The sequence below is a fragment of the Seriola aureovittata genome, chromosome 6 (genome assembly GCF_021018895.1).
Source record: "Seriola aureovittata isolate HTS-2021-v1 ecotype China chromosome 6, ASM2101889v1, whole genome shotgun sequence".
Lineage (NCBI taxonomy): Eukaryota > Metazoa > Chordata > Actinopteri > Carangiformes > Carangidae > Seriola > Seriola aureovittata.
The window spans coordinates 9,382,500-9,396,683 of NC_079369.1; the positions used below are offsets into that span (position 1 = coordinate 9,382,500).

Genomic DNA, 14,184 nt, shown 5'->3' on the forward strand with positions numbered 1-14,184 from the left:
ACAGAAACACTTGGAGGCCTGGCTACACTACACTATCAATCAATAGGGCAGAGAAGGCTGAACTGAATGCAATGTGAAATATTATGAACAAATTTATCTTACTGAGACTGCAGCGAGCAGACAAGAAGAGATAAGAAATAAACCAAGGGGAAGGCCTGGAGGATGTCACAGAGAATATGTCTTAAACAATATTAATAACACAGCCACAAGGCAGTGGGTAGAGCTGGTGGTCAGTAAATAATGCAGTGTGGTGGGCAACTCAATAAATAGCTTTGTCTTCAGAGCACAGGGCGAAGCATGGCACAGATAAATCACATTTCACACCAGGCTCTAGCTTGGGTCAGATGCAAGTAAACCATGGGGGGCACAATTGCTGGCCTTTGTCAGTTTGTATCCACAATGCAATACATACACACACGCAAATAGATACACACACGCATGTCAGCTGTCTGCTGTTTGCACTGAGCAAATATATGCAACCATCCACATGCCCACACCATGGGGGTAAAACTAAGTCGTGTGCCACAAAGATGAAACCTACGCTTCCTCAAGAATCAGATTGACATTCAGCTACAACACTGGACTGTAGGAAAGTGGTAACAATGTGCCTGCATCAACACAAATGGGCTTCACTGTCCATTATATGCATTAAAATTATGATTAAATTATGTATGTATTTATTTTGGAAGAAGTCACATACATTAGCACTACATGCAAATCACTAGCAACATTTTTTGCTTAGTTAGCAAATCAAACCAGAGGAACTTGTTGACAAATGCCAATGTACTTCAAGTATGTTGTTATTAGTAGTTAATGAATGAATATGTCACCAACCACCCTTTGCAGTCAGAGCTTTGTAACACTGACATTATTATCTACAGACCAGACAAGTGTGGCCTTTTTCACAGGAATAACATGCTTTAGCTGTGGTGTTGCATGTAAAGTTGTGATTAGAACAAATATTTCCACTGCAGCATCACAGCAGGCGATCATTGTTGTGGCCCGCAATATTGTGGTCCTGCTTGCAGTAAGGTCAAACTGTTCACCATTACACCAACTGAGCTGTGATGTACTAAACTGATTGGCTTAACATGTGCGGTCATACAGGTGATGAGATAGAGAGCATCATCTTTGAGATTTTCATGTTCAGCAGATTGCAGCCATTTTATAACCCAAACTCATTTGCCATACTACAGCTGTAATTGTGAAGTTAAGATAGTGCTAATTCAAACCTGCTGCTTCACATTAAAAACCTTCAAACAGCAAACATCTGGCAGGCTTTTACTGTGAAGAAGCTATGGGAAGTGCAGCTGTATTTGTCACAGCAGTTAGCAAAGGACTGCCAACTCCTTACCATACGATCGAAAATGGTCTACAAAGCAAGACATAGACATTTTCACACAGTTTTGCTGATGAAGCATTTTCACATGGTGCAAACATCCACAGTGATATGGCTACATAAGGCACTTACTGCAATATGGGTAAACCCCCAACCTCCCTCTTGTCATCAAGGTAAGCAAAACCTTCTACCATGCTATCCTGCCATATGGAAAGCCACTTGCGCTTTGCACACATCACAGGCTGTGATCACAGTTCCTCAGTGCTACAGACTAAGTGCTGTGTCCCAACTATTTGGACATTCACTCACCAGCATAAAAAAAGGGATAGGTGAGGATGGAAAGAGGGAGAAAAGGAAAATCACGGTGTGAGAGAGAGAGAGAGAGAGAGAGAGAGAGAGAGAGAGAGGAGAGAGAGAGAGAGAGAGAGAGAGAGAGAGAGGTTGAACAGAGAGGGAGGGAGGAATGTCAAACACCAACAACATTCCAGTGCTTCTCCTTGCACTGCCTGCAGCACTTTTACTTTGTCTTTTCTTCTTTTGTGTAACTTCTCTGTTCACCTATAGTTCATGAAAAAAAAACATGAGAAAGAATAGCAGGGCTGCATGTGTCAACTCTGAACTAAAAGGCTAAAAAAAAACATGTTGAAAAAATCATATGAGATTAAATCCATTTACTGGTCGTATTGACTTATATAAAGGCTAAAAATGCTACTGGCTATTTCTTCCAACACATTTCTCACAGCAGCCACTGAGAAAAATATAGCTAAAAAAGCATAACAATATCATCAGTAATGATTATATATGCTGTAAAACATCACTTCATAATAAAGTCAAATTAAGGCAAAAACCACATAGGATTTTCAGTACAATTATATTTACAAATAAATAAAGGCCTGACCCTTGAAATAGACATCTTCGCCAAAATTCATAATATTAACCATGACAGAAAGGTCTACATATAGTTTCAGGTATTAAATATTACAACCAAGATGAGCTGAGAATCCAACTGGTGGTAAACTCAACTAAACTCAGTTCAAAGTAAGTTAAAACATTTCTCATCTCAAGGAAATTACATATTTTGGTTTATCTTATCTCAAACTGAGGCATTTAATGCTGTTTTGTGCCGTTGCCCTGCTCAATGTACCCATGTTTCTTAACATATGCTTTTCTATATTTCATTATATTTTTCATTCAATCTCAAGTATAACCTATATTAGAAAACACAAACAAAAGTGTATAGTCTAAGTGAAATCAATGTTGTTCATGACATTTTGCTGTTTTGGAAATTATCCTGGCCAAGCAACATGCTGCACATTTGGGTTACAATTTGACAATCACACCACCTGTTGTCCTAGAGACCTTCCTCAAACAACTCTCTTATTCGTTTTAAGGTTTGGTAGTGTAATGTAATAATGTCCAAAGATATCTTTTTCCTGTTTTTATACACAACAAGCTTTCACTCTTCAGACTAATTCCTTTTTCACTGCTGACCCATGGCCTAAACATGTATTTAGGACCTGCTACTGAACCCCTAATTAGTGGACACTAACCTGTGCTTAATAAAGAAAGATAGAAACCAGTCATCCCTTTCTTTGCCATGTTACATACACATAGACACTGCTAGCAATTATATGACAAATGTACAGTACAAGTGCCTCATTTCAGTGATTAAGATAATCTCCAGATACATCTAGGTCATTTCAAACATTTCTCAATTTTAACACCCACTCATTCCTTCTTATTTCACATTTAAGAATATTTAAACAGAATGCACTTGTTTTGACAACTGACCCAAATATAGGAGAGGCAGGTGTTCAAAAAGAGTGGTAGCGTTAAAAAACACATGTGTATCGTTTTATAAAGAGGAAAAAATAAGACAGTTAGTCCCAGACTCTATTTAACTATCAAGATAATTGTATAGATTTGCCCCATTACCCACATTTTATTCAGACCTTCATCACTGTCTACTCCTCTAATTCAGCATGACAGGCTAAATAAGTTCAAGTGTCCATTTTGAATTCTTTCTCTTGCTTTTCAACATCTGGGCAGCGGTGCGACTGAGCTCAGACTAGTAGGCCTTAGTATCCACATTAATCAGACCTTGATCCTCTGACTTTAGCACAACGTTACTTCAGTTTCAATGGCATTATGGGGGTGAGCAATCAATTATAGTCTTTTAATTATGTGAATATAGTTCGAGAGTATTTTGGTTTTCATAATTGGGTAGTAGAGATAACACTGACAGAAAAAATACTGCGGAATACCATTACTAAAAGTGTTTTACAGGGATACACTGAACCCCTAAAATAATGTTATAGTAATGTCAGAATAACGTTACGTTAGCTGTTGTATGTTTTGGACAAAAGGCCATACCTATACAAACGCAGAAGGAACCAAGCAATCACCACAAAATACGGTAACAATGCTGCCTTTCAATAGGTTTTACACTAAATGTTACGTCCAGGAACAGTTTTTGCTTTTTTAAAAAGTAGCTGACTTTTTCAAGACAACACACCTAGCTAGTCAGACACAAGTGCAACAGCAGGGAGTGTAGAGATGCTAAGTCTGCCCCGTGTGCCGCAGATGCAGAGGCAACAAAACGTGACCAAGACAAGTTATGAAGTATTAGAGGAAAGAAAACCATGCAACTTTATCATAGTAAAAAAACTTACCCAAAGAGAGGTGGATGAAGCAGAAGACAACGACTAGTGACTTGCCCGAGGAGAAACCGGGTATCTGCTCCATATTTTCTGTAAAATCCACATAAGGTCGCCAGCCCAAAGTCGAGCTGTCTCCCGGGACGGTTAGTTCTCAAAAATTTCTCGTTGGAAACGGCTAACACGCAATTAAGAGGAAAATACTACTTGTAGTGCCAAATTATAGCATCTCAGTAATTCTTTGACATGCGTTACTGCTACGTGCCGTTACGTTAAAACCGTATAAAATTCACATAAATTTAACTTCTACTCAGTGGCACACGGAGCTAAAAAGTCTTCCACCTCTGAACGCTCACCAGTCACTGAAGTCAATGGGAGTGAAGAAACAAACACATATCCTTCCGCTGAAGTCAGCGGGGATCTATCGTCGGGCTTAAAAGATGTTAAAAACTTTTGATAAAAGCTGATATCAACATGATGGTGTTTGTCGTCACTTTAGAAAAGTCTTATTACTCGATATATTCGTTAATTTTAGCCGGGACACAACATAAAAAGACACCACAAGTTTTCTTTCTGTGTCGCCACGGCGGAGGAATTTTTTTTCTCATTTTTCTACTTCTCTGAGCCTGGTATGACTCAAAGTTAACCCGTTCAATGTTTTTTTTTTTCTTCTTTTCTCCACCCAGTGAAATGCACGTTTTTCCCCGGCATGTCTTGTGACACCCACTCTTTGTCTCCTTTTTACATTAGCATAACCATTAATGCCAGGTCGTGTGCCAGGTTTCAGGTCTACAGCGTTGCAGCTGTATTTTACAGGTAGTTTGGACATGAACATTTTTACTTTGAAAGACGTTGGAGAGGTAGAGGAAAACAATAACTTTTACTGATCTCCAAAACAAGCTATGCTTAAACTTTTAACATGGTGAATTTTTGTTGTTGTTGAAGACCCATACAAACACCTCTTTTACAGTGTCTCGTGAAATAAAAGGAAAGATAGAGCTTAGACAGGTGAGTAAATGAAGGTGAGTTTCCATTCCACCTGATTAATCGGTGCTGGTGCAGTCTGTTTATCTGCATGTTTCAGGTTTGTCAACACTTTCTCAAGTTCAGGTTTCTGAGGTTCAATTTCTGTAATAGTCTGAGTCCACAAGTTAAGTTAGTTAGTTGTTGTTTTGATGGGGGATCATTAGGAGTCAAATTTTAGAGTATTTGTAAAATTTCATTTTTTTTTTGAATGTCATGAAAAAAAATAAAAACATAACCATAACCAGCTAAAGGATTACTATAGATTGGGCAATTAATCAATTAGTCAATCCACAGAAAATGAATCCCCAACATTTTTGATAATTGATTAGAAATTCTTTTGTCATCTTTCAAGCAAAAATGCCAAACATTCTCAGATTCCAGCTCATTTTTTTTGTTCTTTTTCATACCATTGCAAATTAAATAAGCTATAGTTGGAAAAAATAAGTCATTTATGGACATCATGATGAAGAGCATTTTTTGTTCTCATTCATCGATATAGTTGAGGCCCCAGGCATCACACACATTAGGGTTAACGCATTGATTGTCAGTAGCCAACATAATGAAACGCGTTTTTTGTGGGTTATCAGAAGAAAAGTATTTCACAATACACAACACACTTATAAATCACATGATTGTTTTATTTTTCTGGTGAGCAAGCTCAACTTTTGTAACAATGTCTAACGCTCACAAGAACCCCTTTCCTCATACACAGACAAACACTCTCACACTAGCTTTATGAGCCATTATTAACCACAGTAATCCCAGACTAATTATCCCTTATCAGCCTGAATGATCCAGGTGTAAATCACAGGCTCATCACAATAACAAGACCACATCTCGTCCCAGTGATTTGTTTGTCTTTACACCCCGTTAGAGAAACATTGCCGAGCCTCCTGCTGCCGCGACCGGCCCTCTGTCCTCTATTCAACCCTGCTGAAAGGCCTGAACAAGGGGGGAGCAAATTGATCTCCTCAGGGGTCCGTACTGACAATTCTTTTGTTGCTGGGGCCAATGTCAAGCTCTTGCTCTCCATGCGTGGTTGGGTGTCAGGTGCTGGCACGACAACAAACGCTCTTCAGGCATTTGGTCAGATGCTGTTTTTGTTGATAAATCCTGTCTTGTGTTTTCTTTATTATCTATCACCAAAACATATGAATCCACTGTCACAGATGCGTCGCTTCCTAAGTAAACCCTGCATTCTTATGTTGTCATTTTTTTTGGTCACAAGATTGTAAGGTTGTTAATTCAATTTAATTCAATTCAGAATTTCTCCTACAACAGTTTGATTAATCAATTATTTCATGTTAAAGTCATTGGCCATGTATGCTGACAGTAAATCACATCAGAGGATCACTTTGTCTGCAGCACTGTTTTCCTAATGATGTCACTCCAGATGTGGGCTTCTATAGTTTTGGAAAGATGGTCGAGAAGGGGTGTGGATCTGCTTCATGAGCAGTAAAACACTGATTAGTTCCTCCTTGCCACTGCTCTGATGAAAGACCTCTACCACACAAGTCTGACACAATTTCAAAGAGGAAAAAAAAAAGCATTTGAAAAGTTGTTGGGAAAGCTCAACATCACCGGTGCTTCATATCCCTTTGAACCACAGTTGAATTGAATGCATCAACAACCCCAACTTCAAATCCCTTGGTTGAGATGATATGAAACTACCCAGTTTATCAGTTAACAAACGTAGATTAGATAATCAGAGGTTTCTTAGTACGCTACTCATTTCATTTTCAAACTAAAATTAACACTCAAAACTGTCAGAAAAAAATGCAAAACAATGGGTGTGTCATGACAGTTTTGCATCCACCGCATGTGTGTGAGTTTTTAATATTTCAGGTATACCACAGACTAGTAATAAAACTTGGCCTGGATTACAGCCATCGGTCTCTGCCATGCTGGCGGGAGAGCCGCTTTCATCACCGCGGCCCATCTTCACGCTGATTCAGAGCTCATCAGTCAGGGTGACTCCAGCTGTCGGCCTGTAGATTTATACTGCAGAACATGGTGTTCAGGGGGTAGATAGTAATGACTGACTATGCTAGAGAAGATATGAGCATGTGTGTGTGTGTGTGTGTGTTGTGTGTGTGTGTGTGTGTGTGTGTGTGTTCTTTTTCACTCCCCTTAACCATAAACACGCCGTCATCCCCCAGCATGATGGCCATGGGAAACCAAATCAGTGCCTGTCACTCAAGTAGAACGTCACCTGGCCTTTACGTTCTAAGATGGCCGGCTGGAGAGTCAGTATGAAGTGTGTGTATATATGATTCCTTTCTATAATTAGTAGTGGCAGGGACTGATTTACTTTTCATTGCCTGGCTGTAGCAGCAGATTTGCTTGCATAAACAGCTTTACATAACTGCAGCGAGTGTCGTTCATTGGTTCTGGATGCTTCTATGTGCTTCAGACACACTTCATACCTACAATTACAGTTTTTGCACCATAGCATTTTGCAAACAACACTGTTAACCTTTAATGCAGATATGTACGCTTCACTGATCTCAGGTTTAGTTAGCATAAGTGTTGACTAGCAGGAACTTTGTGCTGGCTGTGCTGAGATGAGCATTCATGCAGGAGCATTGGGTGTGAAGTTTTGATGCCGTCTGTGTCCCCGTCAAGACTCTTGCACATGTTGCGTGTTGAAGCATCGTCTGTCTAATGTCGTCTTTACAGTGTAAGCAGATCTGGGGGACAGGAAGCTAAGGGGGGTATATTTAGGGTTGATTATCACCTCCTCCTCACTGACCCGTTTTGACTGCTGTAAAAGAAGCTGTCTGCAGACAGCTTTCATTTGTGTTATGTGCACCCTCTTTCTGTAATAGGCTAAAAGACCTGTAGATATTTTGAGTAAAGGTTTGAATTTAATCAGTAGAACTGAGGTGGAAAGTGGTGTTCTGCTCTGTTGGCGTGACTATAATAACAAGTAGTATTTAAGACTTAAGAACATATCAGATTGACACAAACATCAACGAGGGTTGGTTTGGCCGCAAGACCGGGGTCATCAAGATGAGAAGCCACATAGTGTTTAATTTACAGAGATGCAGAGCTGATACAAGGGTTTCCAAGCATTTAATCACAGTAAATCATTTTCCTGTGTGAACTTGTAGTTATATGAGCCAAATGTCAACATCGGGGTAGATAATGCGCACATAATTTAAGAAAGCACACAGATCAGCACTAAATCGGTATAATCATTTACTTGGTCAGACATGGGATACTTAACAAAGAAAGTAAACCCTGTGCAAGTGTTTTACTGGCCTCAGTTTTATTGTAAAATATAAAGATAAAAGCCCTGCAGAATAGCCATAGATAAAAAGTGTAATTTCATAGTGCAATCACCATGTGTAATCGCTCATAATTGATTTTACTGTGGCCATACATTCCATTACGATTACGTTTAAATGATCATCTGAGATTGTAATAATCTGATTAATTCAAGCTGATATATTACTTTGTAACTCCCCATCACTTAGCCAACAGCATCACGTTGCAGATAGCATGCAAATCGAGGAAAAACTTGTAACATCATCTCCAGCAAAACTCAGTAGTTGTTGATATCCTGTGGCTTTGGACATACAGCATATGTCACATTAATGTAGTGTTCTGCAGTGATCAGCTTCCTTGGAGAAAACAAGGATTTCGTGAGTATGTTTGTGTGAGAAACTAAGATAGTGTGTGTGTGTGTGTGTGTGTGTGTGTGTGTGTGTGTGTGTGTGTGTGTGTGTGTGTGTGTGAGTGAATGCGTGCGTCATGGCGTTCCACAGTGGTCAAAGGTGGAGAGTCAGCAAGCGTGAGGGCCTGGTGTGACCAAGCGTGATGTGGGTAGAGACTTCAGTCGAGGGGTCCCTGATAAGGAGAGGAGGGGAGTTGGCAGAGAGGTGGGGAAACAGGTGATGAAGGAAAGGTGTGAGGAGGTGGAGGAGGGACGTGTGCATGTGAACACATCCTGTAAGGTGACCTGGGGCTCTGGCAGGGCCAGGTGGACAGGAATGTGCTGTTGTGTGTAGATGGGATCCTCCCTTGAGCGCCTCAGCCTGCCCACCGTCACCCCACACTAGGAGGCTATTTATATTGCACTGTGGGAAAATAACAGCCCAAGCAGTGTCATCTGGGTTCTGCAAGGTTTATACTTTCCTAACCACACACACACACACACAGACACAGACACACACACACACACACATACATAACACCAACATGCTTCCAAACTCCCTTAGTCACAAACAACTTAAGGACAAACCAGAGTATGTAACCTAACTGGCATGTAAGTCACACACACTGCCACTTGTACACTGGCAGTGTCACTGCTGGTGAGTCTAAAACAGGATTCAACTATAATCACATCACAATAGACTATGTTACTAAGTTAGAAACACAAGTCAAGAGTATAGTTTGTATAACCCTTAAGTAATACTACCCGGACCAATGACCAGGAAACAGATTTTAGATACTTTGATAAGATTTCACACAAACATATAGTCATGCACACACACACACACACACACACAACACACACACACACACACACACACACACACACACACACACACACACACACACACACACACAAAGGGGATGCACTCATGCAAGCAGAATTCTCATTTGTGAAGAGCAAACATTCTTCAGTCCTCTAAAACTGTGCTACTGGGATGAATATCATTTTACTGTCTGCAGCAGGAGGCAAATAGAGAGATAAAAACAAAATAAAGGTGTACATTTTGAAACACATTAGCATGTGAACATGCAGCCGCTGCATGGATCTAACATTACTCTTGACTTGATGTTAAAAACCAGTGTGTTTCCGGAAAAGACCGATTAGACTTATCACTACAGGTTTGTGTTTGTTTTGGTGACTCAATTCAATGAGGAAGTCACAAATAGTGCAATGACTAGAATCTAATGTGGAAAAATCATTGACTAACTTATGGTCTCTAAACTGTGGCAGTGGGTCAGATCTACCCAAAATGACCATATGATTCTTGTAATCTGAATCCTGAACTGTGCCTTTGATTTCACTGTTCAGTGGTGCAATGAATACTTGATAACCAAAGTGAAAGATGAAACTCTTGTGGTTGTTGTTAAGTGCCTTGAAGGGTGGAGGTATGTTTAAATGTTGGGGCTGATTTGGTAAAGGAGGTAATAGTAGAGGACCTGTGACCTCTACATGTAATCCAACATAACAAATCTGCACGTTATGTCGCTGATGATATTTGGATATGAGAAAGGTCTCAGCGAGGGCAATTTCAGCCCTGCCAGCTCTCGCCCAAGGTCATCTGAATCATTCTCCCATACATTAACACACACATTTAAGCACAGATGTATGCGCACACTTATGCACGCACCAGCGCCAAGACATAAACATACAAAAACACTGAAACACACATTTAGACCCTCTTCCATCATGTCCTGGTCCCTGAGGCCCAAGGGTTCAGTAGGTCAGACTAATCTGCCACAGTCCATCCTATTTACCACAGACGGGATGAGAGCACTGGTGACAGGATAGAGAGGAGGAACGATACAAAACCAGGAATAAAGCATAATATGGGTTGAAGTTATGGTTGGTTTGGTTTTATTTTGCCATTTTATAATTCATACATAACACACTTACCCAAATATAGACAATACACAAAACACAGACAGATTCAAAACAGTATATGACCATGCAAGGACATAAAATAAAGTGACAGAATAGAATAAAACAATTTATAAATATCATGTAATACAAACGTATTATTTATGAAAGTGAATTATCTGTGTATTATCGGTGTCTGACATCGTCTGGTGATGAATTTGTACAACATCTCTGCCTGGTGGAGTCTTTCTCAGTCATTTTTCACATTTTCTTCATGCTCAATTCAAAACAAGTGTGCAGACCCTGTTTTTCCTGCATGTTTGCTTGTTTTACTCACATGCTGAAAGTTAAAGAGAGTGTAAAGTGAGTGTGCTCGGCATATCTTCCAGGGTTACTTGTATCATAAATTCACAAGCTGCTAAAAGACAGGCATGGCTGGAATTCACACTTCAGCCCTCACTTTCTCACAGTCTAAGCTCAGCGTTGTGTGTTTGGATGAGTGTCAGATATGACACTATTAATAAGCCAACAGTGATCTCTGTTTAAAGAAATGTATAAATTAATGAGAAATGCTGGGAAAACCAGACATTGACTCATGGCTGTGAACAAAGCATCTCTTCCATTGTGACATACATTTATGTATGTGAATTTCTATTGTTCCTCCTCTGTGTTGCTTACTCTGACATTTCTCTCTTCCCACTATATCCTGTTTTTGTTTATGGCATATTCTTACACACCTAAAGGGCAATTGGAGCACTCAGCACGAGATCTGGGTAAATATGTAGTGCTGGGAAAAAAGATAATTTATTGCGTTGGTTTTATTACTGAGTTAAAGGTCTGCTCTTTTTTAAATAGACTCATGCAGTATTATGACAGCAACGTGTGAAGGGTCATCATTGGTCTGTGATGAGGTGATAAAGAATACACAGAGTGCGGAGCAGGTCCAGGCCTGTGGAAAACAGTCCATACTTGACCCCCCCTGTGAGAAGTTCCCTGTTCCCAGGACCCGGTGTGTACGTTTGGGGGGCAATAACTCACCAGGTCCCTAGACTTCCTCTTTCGGCCTTCTGCGTTTTATGGCCCTCTCCTCTGCCATACAGCTGCTGTCTCCACAGCTTCCCTTTACTCTGATTGGATTAGATGGGAGTTTGAGGGAAGATGATGAAGGGACCGGGAAGCAGCTGGGATGAGGTGGGAAGCTGGTGTGATATGGGATGGAGTGTGTATTTTTTATTAAAGCCATTACAGATGACTTTACTGATGGACACACCTTCCCTTGTGGTCCACATTTCGCTAGATCTTCCCGTCACACAACATGTGTAAAGTGTGCCTTACAGGGGAAACAAGATAATAATTGCCATTACTTCATTGTAGATTATTTCTGTTTGAATGACTGAAAAATGTTGAGATGTGGGAATTAGAGGTCAGGGAAAACTATTTTCTTTTAAAGCTATGTTCTTTCAAAACTGCAAGGGGAGAAATTGTTCATATGGTGTTTCTTTAGCATTGTCTGGTATAGCAACAAGGTAATAATGGCTTTACTTTACCCACTATCAATTGGTTCTTTTGACCCAGTGTTGTTTTTAGCCATGCTAATGAGATGGCAATGTTGGTCTGTTGGTCGGTCCGTCAGCTAATGGGTGGATTGCCACCGGATCTGGTACAGACATTCATGTTTCCCTCAGAATGAATTCTACTAACTTTGGTTACGTCCTGAACTTTCATCAGGTCAAACTGTTTTTTTTATCTGCCCAATACTGTAGTTTACAACAAAACAGGAACCTCCAAAACTGTCGACGTTCCAGTCAGCCTCAGCTGTACTTTGTGTTTAGTGCAAATTAGGAAATGTGAGCATGCTTAACTAAGATGACAAGGATGTAAACATTATACTTGCTAAACATCAGCATGTTAGGATTTTCACTGTCACCCTGTTAGCACATAGGCATTAGCATTTAGCTAAGTGTGCTAATGTAGGCTGATTTTGTGTAATCAACAATAAATTTGTGGCAGTTTTAAGGTAAAACATCTGCTTGGTTAAATTTAACCGCAAACGGAACCAAACTGGATGAATTTTTTTTAACCCAGTAATTTCTTGGGTGTTTCAGATTGTCTTGGTATTTTTTTTCTATGACACATCCTGTCAGAGATTCAGGGCTACTTAGCGTCGGGGGAATAGATGGAGTTGTTGGTGTGTAGCAGGACATGCCTCATCATTCTAACATCTCTAGTGTGGCCTCCCATTAATAAGATCATATCTGTGAAGTTCAGTGCACCCAAGGCACATAGGGGAAGGATGAATGAATTTGCAACAGGGCGTGCTGTCTGCATGTTTGTTTCCCCTCAAGTGCTGAAGTTGGTCTGCCAGAAATACGACTGAAACTCTCTCGCTGAATTTGCATGCGCGACTGTTCCACTGACTGTGAGACTAAGTGGCTGAAGATCAAGGTCAAGGTCACGTTGTTTTAATGTCCTGTTTCTTTAAGATTGCGCAAGACTCAGGAGGAGTCAAGTGTGGGTGGACGGTATTGTGGTTGTGTCTTTGACAGGAAATTTAATCAAGATAGGGTAATATGAGTTGGCAAGAGTACTTCAAAGGTTTTGTTCTTGAAAACAGATACATGTGTAGAAGGCACTGCAGCCTTTCTACCAGTCTCGCTTCGTGAGCGAGCGTGTGTGTGTGTGTGTTTAAATCAGCCTATGTGTGTTTAGTACATGCGCTGTATTCCTGACCCCTGATCACACAAAGTATTTTAATCCAATCAGCTTCGTTTTCACATGACTGTCACACACTCGCTGCTGCTATGGTAACCTGCAGAGGAAGGAGAGAAAGTGCTGGAGTGAGAGGGGTACGTTGTCCTCTCTTTAACCACTGTGACATTTACACACACACACACACATAATCACACATGGATTTTACACTTAACCTATGTGAAACTTGACTTTCTGTTCCTTATTTTTTTCAGCTGAATGTATGTTTCTTACTTTACAAAAACACAAACACTGATTTTTGAAGTAACTCTAATATAATGACTTCAGAATATGTGGCAGAGGAAGGGAAAAGGGCGAATAGTGTCAGCATCAAAAAGTTGCTTTAATTTGCATATTAAAAGTGATGGAGACAGTGCCTGTTCACAACAAAAATAAATGTGCTAAATTGGAAACAATGCTAAAATTTTGAATTGAAAAGAACTTTTGTTGCTTACTGACATAAGGCCAATGGGGGGTTTAAATATAAGTAGAATGGCCGTGCAGAATGTGACAGACTTGCAGGATATGATTAAAAAATAATTTTTGACACAAGTCCATTACAACACTTCTGCTGTTGCTGCTGCAGAGCTGACAGATAAGTGCCTCACAAATACTTGCACAGACCCAAAGTCACACTCAAGTACTAACAGAAACCCTTTTTCAGGTAATGAAATCTGTTTCAGTGGATTAAGATTGCGAAGAAAGACGACTTTATCACAACTGAGGCCAAACTCACAATACCCACTTCCCTTGAGAGGTGAAAAGGTTAGTCTGTGCCCTGTGGTTTGTTTTTGGCATGCTACCCCCTGCTTCTTCTTATTTTTTCTCTGACGTTT

The 14,184-nt window shown here is 40.2% G+C and overlaps 1 protein-coding gene across 1 annotated transcript in view; it reads right to left on the reverse strand.

Moving 5' to 3' along the window:
• Positions 1-4,538, reverse strand: part of notch2 (notch receptor 2) — a 46,356-nt gene extending 41,818 nt beyond the window's left edge. The window contains 1 exon segment of the mRNA XM_056378246.1: positions 4,012-4,538. Within this exon segment, the coding sequence (XP_056234221.1) occupies positions 4,012-4,084 (73 nt within the window). The 5' untranslated portion in view covers positions 4,085-4,538.
• Between the last annotated feature and the right edge of the window lie 9,646 nt (positions 4,539-14,184).